The sequence below is a fragment of the Notolabrus celidotus genome, chromosome 16 (genome assembly GCF_009762535.1).
Source record: "Notolabrus celidotus isolate fNotCel1 chromosome 16, fNotCel1.pri, whole genome shotgun sequence".
NCBI lineage: Eukaryota > Metazoa > Chordata > Actinopteri > Labriformes > Labridae > Notolabrus > Notolabrus celidotus.
In genome coordinates, this window is record NC_048287.1 from 14,778,212 (window position 1) to 14,796,733 (window position 18,522).

At 38.9% G+C, this 18,522-nt stretch overlaps 1 protein-coding gene across 2 annotated transcripts in view; it reads right to left on the reverse strand.

Moving 5' to 3' along the window:
- Positions 1-324: 324 nt before the first annotated feature.
- The window catches only part of vps50 (VPS50 EARP/GARPII complex subunit), a 138,614-nt gene continuing 120,416 nt past the window's right edge, over positions 325-18,522 (reverse strand). For both annotated transcript variants that reach the window (XM_034704659.1, XM_034704660.1), the window contains 6 exons: positions 17,646-17,794; positions 12,657-12,753; positions 11,844-12,002; positions 6,293-6,414; positions 774-963; positions 325-667 (listed from right to left, as the gene is read on the reverse strand). In XM_034704659.1, coding sequence (XP_034560550.1) covers positions 548-667; positions 774-963; positions 6,293-6,414; positions 11,844-12,002; positions 12,657-12,753; positions 17,646-17,794 — 837 coding nt within the window. In that variant the 3' untranslated portion in view covers positions 325-547. The remainder of the gene's footprint in view (positions 668-773; positions 964-6,292; positions 6,415-11,843; positions 12,003-12,656; positions 12,754-17,645; positions 17,795-18,522) is intronic.

Genomic DNA, 18,522 nt, shown 5'->3' on the forward strand with positions numbered 1-18,522 from the left:
CATTTTCTTTTCATCTTAAGGTAGGAGTTGTGTCAAAAAATTGAGCACATTTGGTGACGGAATACCATAAACAACCACACAGTTATCTTCACACTACACTGTTATGACCTGTATTTGCAGTCTGAAGAGGTCTGGTAGTTACTGAAAATAGAAGTGGTTGTGAGGATTTGCAGAAAAGCTTCATACGCAGCATGTTTGTTAAATAAAAACATGAAGGCTTGCATTATGGTCCTTATTATGTCTCTGTAGAGTTACTGCAGCATGCTGAAAGGTGGAAGTTTTAGCATTATGTCCATCAGTACGTCACAAGGTGCATTCAGCAGGTCAAGTTTGTGTGTTTGTTTAATAGGTTTACAGCTGATTAGCAACTGGCTAATAAATTAGCTTTACACTGATACATCCAGCAGCACTACTACTTAAAAACACCCCAGCATGAAAGTGACACTGAAGACATTCTCTGCTGAGCTCCTCTGAGGGAGTTTTATTTTTCTGCTGGAGTGTCTGTCTCTACGGGATGATGCGTTCAGGGTCTGCTCCGCTCGTCAGTCTATCTCTTGGGTCTGTCGATGTCGTCAATGGCCGCCAGAAGTTTCTGACGAGCTTTCTTGTTTATATGTGAGCCCAGACAAACATTCACCAGGTTGGCTAGCTGCTTCATGGAGTACTCCTGGACAGAAACAACAAAGAGTAGGTCAGGAAACAGACACACCACAAGCTGCGTCTCCGCATCAGGCTTTCAGCAAAATGAAGATGATAATTCTTCACTGTCTAACCCTGTGATTCTTGATAAACTGCTCCATGTCGTTCTCCGTCAAGTAGTAGGCCTTGATGTAGGTCTCCACAAACTCTTTGTCAGGAATGGGTCGCAGGTCGGTCAGCTTCTCCAGCTTCATGAGGAACTGTTGGAAGTCCAGCTGCATTAGGGCCCTGCCCTCGTTGCTGCATTTCTTTACATTAGCGTAACTACAAAAGAGGACAAAGCAGCAGAGAGAGGCATTATTAGCAATGCCCCAGATACTCGTTTAGATTAAAAGTAAAGGGTTAAAGCAAAAAAAGACAGTCAGCTACAAGATTGAGCACTTCTTTAGTGTCAGCTTTAATGCATGGGGTGGGCAGCAAACACTACCTCTTCATGTACACATCAAGACAAACCAACAGTTCCACAACAAAGACAAACAAACAGTTCCTCATGGGAAGGGGAGTATCCAGAGGGGCGGCATGGGTCAACCTTGAAATCACATCGACTAGCCCGGGTGAGACCCCAAAATGCTATGATTGGCTACTTGTCTTGATAGAGGCAAGACTTTTTCTTGAAATTCACTACTTGTACTGTGTAACAACAGGCTGCTAGTAGTGCTCTTTGCATCTAAATGTAGCTCCTTTTCCTTTTGTTGGTGCTTTTAAATGTAGAAAAATGCTTTGCACATCTATTTGATAAGAGGTGAAGAAGAGGAGAGGGATCAGTCGATCAAAAATTGCAGGCAAATTCCTGTACACAGTCAAAAAAAACATTTAATGGCAATGTTTTGGTACAGGTACAGTTGGTATTGTTTTTGGTTCAAGACAGTCAGACAGTGTGCAGAAGTTTGCTTGGGATCTTTAAAGTTCTTTAAATTGTGAATCTTCTTTTTTTTTTGAGTCCTTTAAGAATTTATCTTGGATTATTTCTATGTTGCCACTCTGTTTAGTTATTTCTCAAAGGTAAAAGAAGACATACTTCATGCCACATGAAGTATGTCCCAGTTCGGGCACCCCAGTCAAAAAAGTCTAGACGTGCCCCTGCTTATGAAAGCAAGTCTGTGTTAGTTATTTATTTTGAAACATGAAAGTTATCACAGGTAAAAGCTCTTTAAATATTATATAACCTTTAATGTTTTTTAGTGGAGAATACTGATTATCAGTACTTTGAATAAGACATGTCTCCAGGCCAATTTACAGCAAAATATTCTCTACATATCAATGATTAATCCAAGGAGCAATGATTTTAAATTCTGTTTCAGTGCGTCATGAGCCAATTTCTGATTAAAAATTATTTGAGTCAGAAGAGAAACACTATCAAAACTCCTGCAGCAAAGTTATCCAGTGGTGTGGTAAATTAAATGATGGCAGACACTCAGAATCCATTTGAGTCTTTGAAACAAGGGAAAAAATGTGTAATGAGAAAAACAAAGAGTCTCAATAAAAATGTGTTTGTGTTGCACTAGTTCTGTTTTTAATTTATTGGTCTGGCATGTTGGATTGATCTGTTTTCCGCCCTTACTTTAGAAAACATGGGTGACAAGTTTTTAAGCACACGCGTGTCTTCTGTTTTATGCTTGGCAGCATGCAGCGTGTTGTCCACCGGCAGGTCAGTGTGATATCCATGGTACATTAACACACACCACACAGACAGCTCAGCTTCTCTGTTTAATGCTTCAGAGTTCCTCTTCCATTTTCTGCCTCTGCTGCTCTCTCTTTCATCACCTTTCTCCTCCTCTCTTTCTCTCGCTCTCCATTTTTTTTTTGCTTGTCAGGCCTGCCAGAGTTCGGCACTGAGTTCTGGCTCAGACTGCTAACGGAGCCATTTTCCGCGAGCCTCTGAGGGGAGACGAGCGCTGGACGGCGAAATTGAATAACAGGCTGAGCGAGTCGGAGTACAAACAAACAAATATGACCACTCCGTCTTCTTGTGGTGCCAGAGGGGAGGGGGGATATTTGAGTGTTTGTGTGTGTGTGTGTGTGTGTGTGTGTGTGTGTGTGTGTGTGGAGGGAGATCTACAGCAGCAGAACAGCAGCTCAAATTTGAAGAGCATTGCAATCGTAATGGGCCATTTGGACATTGGAGAGGGTTCAAATGTTGGCTTACACAACGTGAAGGAAAGTGCTGTTATGAGGTTAATATGTTTCCTTTTTCTCAGCGTGTGAGGCTGAGCCCTCTTCTTAACCCTAATGCCTAATGTTCTCGTTCCTTCTTAATACATTTTGAAAGCATTAAAGCACTTATAAAAACATTTTCTGTGCCTATTACTGCAACCCCAGTGACATCCTCACTGTATCTAGAACAAATTGGAAACCTTTCACAACCTGTGTTTCCAATAAAATGTGAGCAACCTCATTATAACTGTCAGCGTCTGGTTTGTCAGCTGGTCTGACTCAGTGTTTCTGTGCATCAAGTCTGTCAGATCAGACCGGTTTTCATCACACCTTCAATCTAAAAGCCTTTTTTTCCCCACTCCGCATCGGGATGCTGAGTAAAAAGACAGCAGGGATTACAGGTGTTGAGAGAGAGAGAGAGAGAGACAGAGAGAGAGAGAGAGAGAGAGAGAGAGAGAGAGAGAGAGAGAGAGAGAAAGAAAGAACACTGCTGCTCTGTCACCTATCATGGCTCATATCTCTCGCTTACAAAGGAGAAAGTGGTGAAATGCATTACAAGGGATGTGTCAAGAGCATTCGTTCATTTTTTTGTGAGAGTGGTCTGTGTCAAACAATCCCCCTGATGGGCTTTCTGCGGAGTGATGTGAAACGGAGGTTTGCCAGAGTGAGGAGAGAGGAGAAGAAGGCAGTAGCTCAGAGTGGTTTTCTTTTGGGGATTTCTCCAAAGGAACTTGGCAGCAGAGTCTTCAGGTTTCTTGTGTACTGGAGGTAATTTCCCCTGTTCTTCACAAAGCTTGACAACATGCTCTGGAAAGTTTTCTCTCTCTCTCTCTTTTTAATTTCTGCTGCACAGATGTTAAAAAAGGAGGGATAAACACTAAGGAATAAAACGAAAGAAAGGTACTATGGATGAGAGTGGGAGGCCATGAATCACCATGACACAATAACTCATTAAGGATGTTTGTTGTGTGCACATGACACAAGCTTCCGGTAGCTTTAGAGACACTGAAACATGATAGTAGCAGAGAGGATGTCAAAACAAGACTGCATGATGAATAGACATAAAACATCTCTGCTCTTCATGCAGCTCTGTAATGTAAATATTTCATAATGAAGTGTTTTGTGTACTCCTCTATGCAGGGTTTGTTATTCAGTATCAGCTTGAAAACATTAAATATCCTCTAGAAGAGCTGCATAAATATTGAATTTGAATAAGCTATTGAAAGAGAAATATATATACTTACTATGTGTATTATAAATCATGATTAATCATCATAGTTCCCTAGTTCTCTTCAGTTATCTCTAATCTTTATAATTTCTCTGTATTCTTTTCTTCTTCTCTCTCACACACACGCACACACACACACACACACACACACACACACACACACACACAAGACTGTACCTCTGTTCTCTGCACACAGCTGCTTTTCCTGCCCCCTTATTTAAGATTTCTGTGTGTTTGTTGTTGACTGTCTTCATCAGTTTTATGTTTAATGAGGTCAGGAAAAGTTATATTTTTCTTACAATCGTCACAGCACGTGAGCTAAAATGTGCTCTTCAGACATCTCAACTTGTAACAAGATTTTAAGGTCTGAATCTGCAGAAGTGGATGTGTATTGACTGGAAAAGTACAATGAGCATGTCTCTTCATGTGTGTATGAATGTGTGTGTGTGTGTGTGTGTGTGTGTGTGTGTGTGTGTGTGTAGACCAAGTGGCAACCTCCAGTCTTAAAATATGAAGCCCATGCGGAAGTGCTAAAAAAGTGCAATACATCAAGCGTCCTCTTGAGGCTGGCTGCAGAAAACCCCAGAAACCACATACACACCCATTCACAACGACGTTCTTTGCAGCAATAAAAAACAGCCTGGTTAAAGAAACGTTTTAGGGCTGAGTAGTTAATTTTTCTCTCGGCACACACTGTACGGGTTGAATTTTTTTGGGAGTTTTTTAAACTTACGAGTTTTGCCCAAATAAGGACATGGCTGACTTGATTGACAGGCGGGCACCCTGTAGCTGTTAGCGAAAAAGCTAAAGGCCCGCCTCTTTACCTCACACTAGCTCAGATGGAGTTGTGTTCAGCATTTCCAATATGGTACTGATGGCTTCAAAACAGTGCTTCAAGAACAGATGGGTGACGTCACGGACACTATGTTCATTTCGTATACAGTCTATTGTGTAGAACCAGGGGTGTCCAAACTTTTTTCAAAGAGGGCCACATATGATGTTGTCAGAATACCTCCGGGCCAGTGGCTCCTACTGAGACTTAGGAATCCTAAAAGTTATACATGAAATATTTATTTAATAACAATCATTTTAAATTTTGTCTCAATAAATCAGTAACTAGGAAGTCCTCAGTTCTCCACATGCCATGTAAACATGAGCAAACATTATCTTCTTCTGGAGGAAAATGTTTTTCATTAGGGTCGGGAAATGTGGGAAAAAATATTGTATCATTATTTTCCTATGGCAGGATCACAATCTAGATTTCATCACACTTCTTTTTCATGTTGTTTTTAAGACCTTTCTGACCAGCAGACAACATTTTAAGAACTAAATAATTATTTTCCTGAGTTCTGAACATTTTTGATGCACCACATTTTTCCCTTTTCTGCACAATTTCATGATTTGATCTTGTCTTGTGTCCTCTTTTGTGTCTTCTGAAGTTTTAGTGTTCATCAAGAACATTTTCACATCATGATAAAAACAGGAATTTGAAAACTTGTCAACTTTAAGAGTCCTTGTGATTCTTCTTTATTGCTGTCTTGCAGAATTCCCAGAGCTTTGGCTTTAGACAGGTAGTCCATATAAAGCTTTTTGAGACATTTCTGGATTGACTTTAGTTTTGTTTGTAGAAAGAAACTGTGTTTAATTTCTTTGCTATAAATAACACAATTTAAGATGGAAGCTTGGGGCCATAAATGAATGGACCTTGGGCCGCAATTGGCCCCCGGGCCGTACTTTGGACACCCCTGGTGTAGACCCTCCTGACACAGTTACGTAAGGAGGAAAAAAAGTACGAGTAGGGTGTTGTTTTCTTGACTGGATAAAATAAATCAAAAACAGAAGCCAATTCAATTTAAAGCATGTGTTTTCATCATGTTTACAAAGCTGATGTGATTGGTTGTATGATCAGTGATATGCTTCTTATTGGCCTACCTACAGTCCCAAGGCTTTCACTATTCTGCCTTTAAAAGTTAACAATTGTTAAATTCTGTCTGAACCCCTGCCATTAAAACAGCTCACTATCAGCAACAACATACAACAACTACGAGATATATGAGCAGGACCGAAGATCTTTACAGCTTTAACTCTTACATGTATCTGACTTTATTGCCTTGCCTTTATTGATTTGACAGCTGACAGATGTGGGGAGTAGAGATTGGGGGGGAAGACAGCCTCTGTGTATAGTTTACCCCGTTTTAATGACTTTCTTACCCTTCCACTAGAGTCCTGTTAGCCAAGCGGATGCAGTGCTCCCACAGGACATTGGACACAGGCAGTGGGATGCGCACATGTCTGGAAACATCTCCCAGCCGCTTGTTGAACTGCTCAAACTCCTAAAAAGTTGGAAAGCACGAGACATATTCAAGAGTTAACGAGAGAGGAATAAACACATGGTGTACATGAAATTGATTTTTTATTGGATGAGCAGTTTGAAGTCATTGTTATGTAACCAGACAAAGATTACGTGGTGCGGCTGTTATTGTAAAATGTCCACAATAATTAAAGGTAAGCAGCTTGTTCAAGTAGAATAAAAAAAAATAAGCACAGTAAACAGCTTAAGCTACAAACAACACACCCTGGCATGAATGCAACTTTTGTTTTCCAACAGGGAGATATTAAGAAAATCAAAGTCTTCACGAATAACATACATGTATATTCCCAACACCAGCTCCCTGAATCCTAACTCTTGACAGACCTAGTGGACTGCCTTCTACGCTGAACTGCACAACATCAGGATTAAAGTTAATCAGATGTTTGTTGCAATCTCTTTTTATACATACTTTGGTAATCTACCATACAGCACACTCTTGTAGTGATGTCAGGTCTATCAGTCTTCCCAACAGCAAGTTGTCGGATGTACATAGCCTATATCTGAGGGATTTTACCTCTACTCCACTTTGACTCCACTAGTTTAATGATTTTACAGTCTGGACTTACAAACAGAACATCCTGATGTACAGAACAGACCAGGGCAGGAAGTATGAATCCACAAAGCTGTAAATCAAGCACTAAAATAAATCACTTGTGTGCTGCTGGATACTGTGGCTCCGGTTTGAGAACATCCAAACTGAACTACTTTATTATCTTTTTGAGCTCAAACAGTCATTCCTCTGTTGGCCTTTTCGTCTCTTTTTAAATTGTATCATATAAAACATTTTGAATTGCACCCCGGGGATAAATAAAGTATTTTGAATTGAATTTAAATTAATCTGAACTTTGACTTTTGAGTGGATTATTCAAAAGGGTTCTATTTAATTTAATTGCAAGCTATTTAGATTATTATTTAATTGTTCTGTGTGACTCTTTGAAAGAGAAAGTCAACATTCTGCAGAAGCATCGCTAATTTCTTTACCCCTCTCTGACTGAATATCTTCTGGTATAAGAAAAACAATGACAGTGACAGCATGATGTTATTTAAGGCTTTGGGAAACATTGATCAACAGTTTTATCATAACTTTCTAACACTATGTCCAGGCCAGAACACCTCATATGCAAACAGAGCAGCTTGTGAGGCAGCATCTTGTCCAATAAATTTAGGCAACTAAGAGAGTAATCTGTTGTAACCATCAGAATGCTGGACAGATTGTGTTTCAATGCACCCCTCCCACACTGCCTTTTGTTTCTGTCAACCAAAGACTGTATAAAAACATGGATGACATAACAGCTCTCTCAAAGTGAAGTCAAAAGAGTCAGCACTGCCCCTACTGGCTGGCTTCAATAAAGGTCATAAAGCCTGCCTCTTCTGTGATAACAAGTGTGATAGAGGTCACACGCTGAAATCAAAATACTTAACTAATACATTTTATTAGTTACGATTTTCTCAGTACGTTAGTTTTTTTTCATGTTGAATTATGTCCAAGTGCTTATTTTTCTAAGACATTCTTGAAATGTTTATTATTTATTGATGGGCATTCGGGCACCCTGCGGGGTGTCAAGAGGTCTGAGCCAGCTTCGGGCTGCGACTCGACACAGAAAAGATTCAATGTGAGTCTTAATCCCTGGGAAGAAGTTCTGAGATGAATCGAATCATTTAAGGTTTTTTTTTTCGTTAAGACAAGACCAGTTGTGATTCTGTGTCCGGCGGGACAGTAAGACTCTGCAAGTTACGGACTTCAGAGCAGCAAAGGGGGCTGATTATTTATAATAATCCCTCCTAATTTAAATAAATAGTAAGACCCAACACTATTTACTTTGTACGTTAGGTTACATAAGTACACAGAGAGAGAGAGTAGATCAAACATAACTCGCTGCATATAAAATTTTAATGTTTGAAGTGTTTGCTGTATGTTTTTGTTGATTGTTACTGTTCTGGTTTTTGTTTTTAACTCTGTGAGGCACTTTGGATTGCTCTATGTATGAATGGTGCTTTACAAATAAACTTGCCTTCCCTTATTGATGCTACAAAAACGGGTACAATGACATAATTGATGGCTCTGAAAAATGCACCTCTTGTTGTACTGTGTGCATCAGATTAGCAAAGCAGAGGGGGTACGAGGAAGAGAAGACATGACAAACACGAACAAGAGTCATGCAGTTTTCCATAACTATGAATGTTGACTTCAAACCGACATAAGAATCTGCAACACTGTAGATTATATCGATCTTTTATTGGCAAGTTTAATATGTGTTTTAAGCAGGCGGCATGGGTGTGAGGAGGAGTCGGAGACGCTTGGTCCACACTTAAATACAGTCAATATTTCAAGCACAAGGACTGTGTCATCATTTAGAGGCTTCTTCAAGGTTTACAGCCTTACCTTCTTGTTTTTTTCTGCATTGCTTTGTGTACAATGATGCGACTTACAAAACAAAAGTATGGCCCCCCTGTCCAAACAATGGCGTCATTCATCTTTTTTTTTCACTCTGGATAGCGCCATGTGTATCATTTGTCAAAATAATCCAAGCTTAGTTGCAGCACTTCCTGACACAACATGTTACTTTTATGCCCTACAACCAGTCATCAGGGTGTTGTTACAATAGAAACCAAATGTTCTCTCTTTTTATGTTTTAACACAAAAAAAGAGAGAAAAAAAATCCCAATGGAAGACACTGGCTGCAGGACACCTGGCGTACTGAAACGAAAGATGAGGTTCAAGTTGTGCCAAACATTTCTGTTCCCTAAAACCTTTAATCATGCATAGCATTATACAACTATAATATGATGTTTCTGTGCAGGGAACAAATTAAAATACACAGTGTCGGTGTACATGGTGGGTGTAGGATAAGTATATGTTTTTTTCCAGTGTGTACTTGTCCTTCATTCAAACTTTACATGTTAAAAGAATGAACCTGAATTTAAAGTCATACTTCCATTAATTTTCCTCCCAAGAAATGTTATTCATTCACTAACAGTCGCACAATAGTGCCTGACTTAAGCACTCTGTCAATGAAGTCATTCTGAGGCTGCTGCATTTCCTCACCACTTTATATGCAAATCAATGCCATTGTTGAGTGCCAGTGATCAACCTGAATTCATGAATAAAATATCCTCCTGTATGCAGTTCGACAAAATGTAGCACATTCTGTTCAATCAGCGCGCATAACGCAATCCATATGCATGTCTGACAAGTTGGCAGAGGCTATTAAGACCTGATGGGGAAAAGTACATGCTAGCTGTAATATGCTTTATGTTCATTTTGAGACTGTTCAGCATTTAAACCAGGCCAGTGAGACTGAGATTTTCCCATTAGGAGAAGCTAGCTCATGAGCTAAATTAATGGACTTAACTGCAAAGCTGCTACATCCAGACAGATTTATGAGCCATTCAGTGATTCAGAGGTAAGTTTGATTCTTTAGAAGCAAAGAACTTTTAACTCTGACTGAATCTGAACATAAATTGCTTATCATTTTAAAAAAGATCTACCATCTAAGGAGAGGTTTAATCAACAGAGAAATGTTGATGCACGTGGGGATCTGTCTTGCTTTGGGTGCAGGTCTGTTCAGGATTTCACACCCCAGCAAACCCTTCAGAGACCTTGAAAGGTGAGAAAACTGGTGCAAGATGTCCTTCCAACCCAATGAAAAATGTATAATGGGATAAGTGGCCAGCATGCATGAAGAGGTATTTCGATGAAAACTATCACTTCTAAAAAAAAAAAAAAATAACTGAGCTTGAATATCTTCCACGAAGCAGAAGAGGAGGGATGCTCTGCATTCAGCTCTCATCAGCTCACCCATGTGCTGAATTATTCACCCCTGCCCAAATAATTGATAAAAAAAAAGTTCTTGAATGAGTTTAAACTCAAGTAGGACGACGAGGAACTTAAGAGTTCTTGACTTTGGGTGGAATAAGAGGTAATGGTTATGTAAATGGCACAGATAGTAAGAGGATAACCTAGAATGTATTTTCAAGAAAAACATTGACAGAGAAATCCTTGCTAAATGAAAATAAATGTTAAACAGATGTCTACTGTGTGTTCTTAATTTCTTGCATGTCTTTTCCATGGTGCTGTGAGGGCTAGCTTAGGCTTTGGTATTTTTTGGGAGAAAAATAATAAACTTTAAGCAGATTCTGAACTTTTCCTGAATGTAAAATACACCTGAATAGAAAAAGCCCTTTGAATAGAAGTAGTCTTAAAATCATTGTTTATTCTCAACGTATCAAAAGTCCACTTGGCCTTATTGACACGGCAATCTTAAAGGGATATTTCAGCCTTTTTGAAGTGGGGTTGTATAAGTTACATGTCACTAGTAATTGTACTAGCCACAATGGATGCTAGTCAACTTGTTCCCCTCAATGACAAAATGCCGGGGAAACAGCATGCTAGCTAGGCTACAGTTTTCTGCACATGGGATTAAGTCTGCCATGTAATTTAGCTAATTTTTAGAGACTCCAACCCAAGCACACATCTCAGTTTAAGTTCAAGCTCTACTGAGACATTTTTAGCATTTTTGCTAGAAGCCCATTTGTTTTTGCAATATTTATGAACACCACACACCAATGCATGTTCCAATCAACCAGGTGTCCAGCAGCAGAACCCCATTTAGTGAAATTTTGCAGTTCAGGCTTTGGAAAGACTTGTCTGAGCCTGTACCTTCTGTTAAATCACTTTTGAAGACATTTGCTTTCTTATAATTTTGATGTTTTATCGCATTTGTCTCATCAACCATTGTTTTTTCCTTTTTGAAGGTTATTTTTTGGTTTCTTTTAATGCCTTTACTCTGCCTTTATGAAACTTGGAAGGAAGAGAAGGGGATTACATCTGGTAAAGGACTGTAAACGCAGTGATTTAAGCACTGAGCTAAACTGGCGCCCTATCACCAAGTTGTTCCACTGTTATTCTGTAACCATGGGTGATTTTTGCTTAAATTATGTTTAGTTCTGAAAAGTTCTATATAAATAAAAGACACAAAACTCTGAATCCCTGACTTTACATAACCTCCTGGGCACAAAATGGCAGAAAAAGTTAGCAACTGGTCAACAAATAGAAGCATTCAGCTGCATAATAAATAGATATTTCATCCAGAAATTCATGACGACTAAAAACAAATCTAAAGAAAGTGTATATCGCACTTTTACAGGTTGGCTGGTAAGACGCAGTCCAGCTCAGTATAAGTAAAACATTTATGTTGCTTTTTGTCTGCTTGGTGTGTGAATAATCTAATGATTGTTAATATGTTAGCCATGACCATGCCAATGGCAGAGTTTAATCATTGTAATATCCAAAGAGGTCAATTCACTGTGACTCTATTCAGAAACCATCAACACCACAGCACATCACATATTATGTTAACATTCATCTACACATCTCTTATGCAACATTACCTTCAACAGGGCATCCACGTATACATTATGCTGTGACATTATCTCCCTTATGTCCCATTTAACTCCTGCCATCATCAGCAGCATCTGTTCGTAGTCGATGGCCTTCGCTGCAACAATCCAGTAAATTGGTTTTCGGAGTTCACTGGCTGTCGACACCGTCTGACAAAAGGAAGGGAGAAAACATTTATGTGTGTTAGATTCAACATGTTATCCAATATTACGTAAGCAGCAAACAGCAGAGAGGCAGACACGAAAGTCAAGGTCTCTTCTGAGACTGACTTGTTGTGCGGGTAAGATCACGTCATTGATTGCACAAGATTTCCAAGAGTGAAATTACAGGACATGACATGCATTTGATGTTTGGGGTAAACAGACATGTCTGAGGATCTGGGGGCTTCAAATGTCAAGTGATCAGAAACAACACAAAAAGAGGAAGAAAAAAGCAGCTTGCATGGTTGTGTGTGACAACTTTCATCTTGCAGATTCAGAAAAGGACTGAAAGCTGGTAGAGTGATTGTCATTACTCTCATACACTTTTGACAAAAACCAAGGCAGAGTGATGGTTATGATTTATGATCCAAATATTGATAGCAACATGCAGGTAAAGGTTTTTTCTATAGTAGATTTAAATGACATAATTATGATGATGTTTTGTTTAAAGTTAAAGTATCATCAAAGCAAAAAACTGTGCGAAACCTGGGGTTTAGAGCAGCCTGCAAACTGAGGGATTGGTTTAACATTGTAACAATATAAAAAACACAATACCTCCCTATAAATTCGATCACAGAGTTTTTAGAAAAGAGGTGAGCATACCTGGGAATAAAACTGTTGCAGGAAGGGCTTCTTGGCTGCCGGCATCATGGTGTCCAGGTGGGACTGGAGGGATTCAAATTGTTCTGCCAGAAACACACTGAAAGAAAGAAAATGACAAATTAATCCATCAAAGTGGTGGCAAATTATCTATTTGTGGCATTATACCACAACACAATTATTGTCTTGTTTCTGTGTTTTTATGAGTGACAGATCTATTAAATAAAGCTGATATTACTTTCGATTACATTTTTTTTTTGATAGCTTGAGTTGGAGAAAGTGACATTAGAAATAATCATTTTTTTAACCTCAAACAGGCAAAGAAAGCACAAAACATGATCAACATAGCCTCTAATTTAAAAACTCATCCTTTCTGTTCTAACATGGCGGCAACAAAACAAGAAAGAGTCAAAGTGAAGTGTGAGACCGTCATATTTTTCACTTTTAGAAGCAGAGCCAGTACAGAAACTATTCTCCTGTTACAGAAATCTAATTTCTCTGCTGTGATTATTAGAGTGTAATGTACTAAAAAATTAAGTTAGCAAAGACTCTATTGTTGAAACATGATGAATTGTCTTGTAGTTCCTCAAATCTTATTAAGTTGCATTTTGTGAAAACTTTATCCACTTACAAATATTCAATTCTCACACCTCACAGACCCAACAAATCAGCCAGAACTTTTGAAATGAATGGATTTCAGTTAACCTTAAATATACAGAGCCTGAGCAAAGTAACAGAGAGAAGAAAGACAGGACAAAAAAATCAATGCAGACAGAACAAACACCCCTATTCTACTGTGAATCCAGCTCTGACTAAATAAAGTCCTGTTGACTTGAGCCGATCGATAGCTCTGAAGTGCTACTGTGCACTAAACAAAAAGTGACATCTGAGGGAAGTTCAGAGTTGCGTCCAGAGTTTAACAAGCATGCCAGCTGCAGTACTGCGCCTCTCAAACTGTGATTTCTTGACAGTCCCAGGTCAACAACAACAACACAGCTGACTGGACAGGGCAGATTTAAAGAAGGAATAACAGCTCGACCAGACAAAAACGTATGCCTGATAACAGGCCCTTAAATTCTGTGCTGCCCCTTGAGCTCAATTTTTGGTTTGAACTCTTTTGGCAACCAAGTGACCAATTTTATCGTCAGCGTCATGCAGTCCTGCCTGCGTCACCAAGGAGGACCCTGTCACTCTGAGCAATTCCATGTTACTTAATCAGGTGATCTATCAATCTGAGAGAGAGGACGTTTAGCATAAAGATAGGACAATGAATGGGTACTTGCACTACAGGGCTGGGTAAATGAGTGTTTATAAAAATATAAGAGTACACCTCATATGGAATATGCATGAAGACAGGGGAACTTATCCAAAGTGCAAGGTAAGGTATGGCCTAATTAATGCAAATTTTCATTACAGCCTGGACAATAAATGATTTTTAGTGCCGGTTCAAATAGATTTTTTTTAGATTGTTTTTGTCAATTTATTATTATTATTATTATTATTATCATTATTATTATTATTATTATTATTATTATTATTATTATTATTATTATTATTATTATTATTATCATCATCATCATCATCATCATCATCATTATCATTATTATTATTATTATTATTAGTAGTAGTAGTAGTAGTAGTAGTAGTAGTAGAAGTAGTACCAATAATACTCCAACAATAAAGTAGAAAAACTTGGGTGTCTGGGGAAGCTGCTGTGTGGTAATAAGTTTGTCCTATCATTACATGCGGACCGAGTGAAATAATTGGACGATCTCCCTGCCAATCAAGAATCTATAAGCTGTTACTGTCAAAGGAGCTCAAACTAAAAGCTGAAAGTCTGACAACTGCAGAAAAGGGGCAGGCAAAGTTTCAACTTCTCATACACCAAAAACCTGTGCTACACAGAGGTAGAAAATGGGACAGCATAAAAGAGATGCCAATATGCGTTCCTGTATTTTGGAGGTGGGGCTGGGAACAAGACCAGAGTGAAGGGGGTGCGATTTTTGCGGTTGTATCATTTCAAAATCTAGCTCACTCCTGCTAAATTCTCCAAATATCCTTCTCAAGCTTTAACATTTTTGATTCAGATCCCTGGCATTAATCTCTTTTTGAGCACTTAGTGCTCTGTGTATTGAGCTGCCATGAGAGGGTTTATCATATTTACCTGTCTTTTAAATGGTTCTAGATCTACTACAGGGGTGTCCAAAGTACGGCCCAAGGGCCAATTGCGGCCCAAGGTCAATTTATTTATGGATATAGAAGCCACTGGCCCTGAGGTATTCTGACAACATCATATGTGGCCCTCTTTGAAAAAAGTTTTGACACCCCTGATCTACTAGTTATTTAAATGTTCTTTACATTTTATATTTTGACGAAAGACACTTCCTGATTTACAAAAAGAAAGAATCTATATCATTCTCCTCTCCTTCTTTAGAAAACAAAGAAAAAACTTATTCTCAAAATTGAAGACACTATTTTTCTTTCATGATCGACTCATTTAAACAGGATGTTTTCCAAAGGCAATTATTCCACCAAGGGAAAGGTCTGTGTAATTTCCAAATCCCTGCATGGCTGATTTACTCAATAATTGAGCTCTAAGTATAGCTCCTTTAACAGACCATCTGCTGGAAATAAATGTAGCCCCACCAGAATATTTCTATTAAAAGCAATAATTAGTATTTATAAGTACTGTCTTGTTAACACTACATCCGGAGGCACAACATCTAAGAGAGCCAGAGTCCCAAAAAAAAGGACAGTGGACATGTGTTGTTTTCATGAAGCAGAGAAAATCACATTAAGGTTTGCTTCAGAAGCTTGTTTACCTTCACGACATGGTGCAGAGAGAAAAAGCGAGTCCACCCTACAGATAGTTTGATCACACTGATTTAAATAAAACACCTCAACAACAACCAGATGAGCACCTTTTGATCTGAAATACACACAAGATACTTGTGCCCTCATGAAAAAGGTGAGCGCTCTGTGAGGACGCTCTACCTCCCTCTACTCCCAAATTTTCATGAAGGAAAAGAAGGAGGAAACAAGAGAGAAGAGTCTGCTGAGAAATGTTAGAAAAAGGACAGGGGGGGCAGAGCAAGAGCAGAAGGCCTTTATGGGTTAGAGCAGGGGTGTCCAAAGTACGGCCCGGGGGCCAATTGCCTGCCCAAGGTCCATTCATTTATGGCCCCAAGCTTCCATCTTAAATTGTGTTATTTATAGCAAAGAAATTAATCACAGTTTCTTTCTACAAACAAAACTAAAGTCAATCCAGAAATGTCTCAAAAAGCTTTATATGGACTACCTGTCTAAAGCCAAAGCTCTGGGAATTCTGCAAGACGGCAATAAAGAAGAATCACAAGGACTCTTAAAGTAAACAAGTTTTCAAATTCCTGTTTTTATCATGATGTGAAAATGTTCTTGATGAACACTAAAACTTCAGAAGACACAAAAGAGGACACAAGACAAGATCAAATCATGAAATTGTGCAGAAAAGGGAAAAATGTGGTGCATCAAAAATGTTCAGAACTCAGGAAAGTTATTATTTAGTTCTTAAAATGTTGTCTGCTGGTCAGAAAGGTCTTAAAAACAACATGAAAAAGAAGTGTGATGAAATCTAGATTGTGATCCTGCCATAGGAAAATAATGATACAATATTTTTACCCACATTTCCCGACCCTAATGAAAAACATTTTCCTCCAGAAGAAGATAACGTTTGCTAATGTTTACATGGCATGTGGAGAACTGAGGACTTCCTAGTTACTGATTTATTGAGACAAAATTTAAAATGATTGTTATTAAATAAGTATTTCATGTATAACTTTTAGGATTCCTAAGTCTCAGTAGGAGCCACTGGCCCGGAGGTATTCTGACAACATCATATGTGGCCCTCTTTGAAAAAAGTTTGGACACCCCTGGGTTAGAGCTTTTCTACGCTGGGCTAGGCCGTACGCTCTACCTCCCCCTACTCCCACATTTTCCTGAGGCAAGAGAGGAGAAACGTAGCTCTAAGCTCTGATTTATGTTCTCAATTACCCCTTCTTTTTCATTTCTATGACCCAAACTTTCTTTTTTCTAAGATGATGTCTAAAAGCCATGAAGATATCAGAAGGGCTTACGATTAGCTGCCTCTTCTAATACCACCTTTTTTTTAACAGAAAACCTTCTTTCTGACTTAAACAACTTTTCCTTTAAACCTCACCAAAAAATATCTTCACCTCTGCACTGCAGCTCTTTTAGCTCAATCAATCCTCCGACCTTTTTGGCTGCCACCAGTACATGCAAACGTTTGTGTGAGAGAGTGTTGGCCTATTCAGCAGTTTTATCCGTCTGGGTCCTTGGTTTACAAACTTTAAAAACGCTTATGCGCTGCAGACCATTCACGTCCAAAAGTTGTCAAAACGATGAAAGCTAATTATGTACGAGGGTGCTTTGTGAGAAGTTTTTGAGGGAAAAAGAAAGTTAGGAATGGAGAACAGCTATATAGGCAGAGAAAGAGGGAAAAACATGCGTTTAGTAAACTACAGCGACTGATCTGGGAAATCTACTCGGGGTGTAAATGATCTTGCGCTTGCTATTTCTATAATCTGCTTTCTTTCATTTGAAGAGGTTGTGTAGACGTGAATGTTGAAATAAACAGTGCCACACACAAACATACACAGCAGGTCATGCTAATGTTAGATGGCTGGGTTCTCTGATGCTGTTTAATGAAATTATGATCACCTCGAGGCGAATAAGTGAGTGAGAAGCAGCGTCTTTGACTTCATTAGAGAAAACGCTTTGATGTAACTGCTGAGTTACATCACTCCACAATGACCCAAAAATGAAGGCATAGAAGCCACATTCTCATCTTTTCCCCATACTAGAGGAAAAAACACCAATACTGCTGCATATCTCAAGGTGTAATTACATTGATTACTTTGTAATTACTTTAATTACTGGAGTGTTTATGCAATGCCTGAAGTCATTATCTGGAGTGCAGTGCAGGGGATTACTTACAGAGACTCAGTAGCCACCACCCGCTGGGCAAGTCCATAAAGAGTCCCACTGTTAGTGAGGACCACCAGTTGGCTGAGATGAGGGCTGGGCACCTTCTCTTTCCTGTCTTCTGCAGGACCGTGGACCCCTGGGTTCTCGCCCACCGCCTCCTGAAAGACACACAGGTAGATAGGAAAGGTAGAAAGTAGATTAAAAAAGGAGTTTCCATCATCATTCATCATCAGAGATACTTTTATTCCTGATTGAAGTTATAAATGCTTACATATTATTACCTATTATCAATGTTATTTATATTTTATTTATAATATTATTATTAAGTGGGGTTGTATAAGGTTCTTGTCAGTATTAAGTGTTCACCCAAATGGGACCCTAGTCAACTCGGTACAGAAGCAAGAATATCAACCACTGCAGATAGGGGCAATGTTACAACATAACTTAGCTGACTTTAAGAAAGTCCAGCCAAAACATTAATGTCATTAATGCTATGCTAATGCTATGCTATTTAGAACATTTTCTGCACTTTGCTATGCCCTAAGAAAAACTATTTGTTTAATCACTATCTGTGGATGCAACACATTCATGTTCCTCTGCCTGCAGTGCACAGATCAGATGTTTGATTCTACCTCCAAAAGAGACGAAATCAGATGATACCAGCAGCTCACATACACTGCAGTCTACTTCACTCACCATCCAGAGTGCTGAACACAGCTGTTTAACTGACTTTCTTCAATTTTTAGAAGTTAAATATGAAAACCAGTGAAGCAGAAGGGAAGTATGTCAATATGAATTAACCTGCTGCTACTGATGCTTTTGTTAACTAACCCTTACCCTAACCTTAGGAGACATTTGGTAACAAAAAAGGCAAAAAATGAATGTA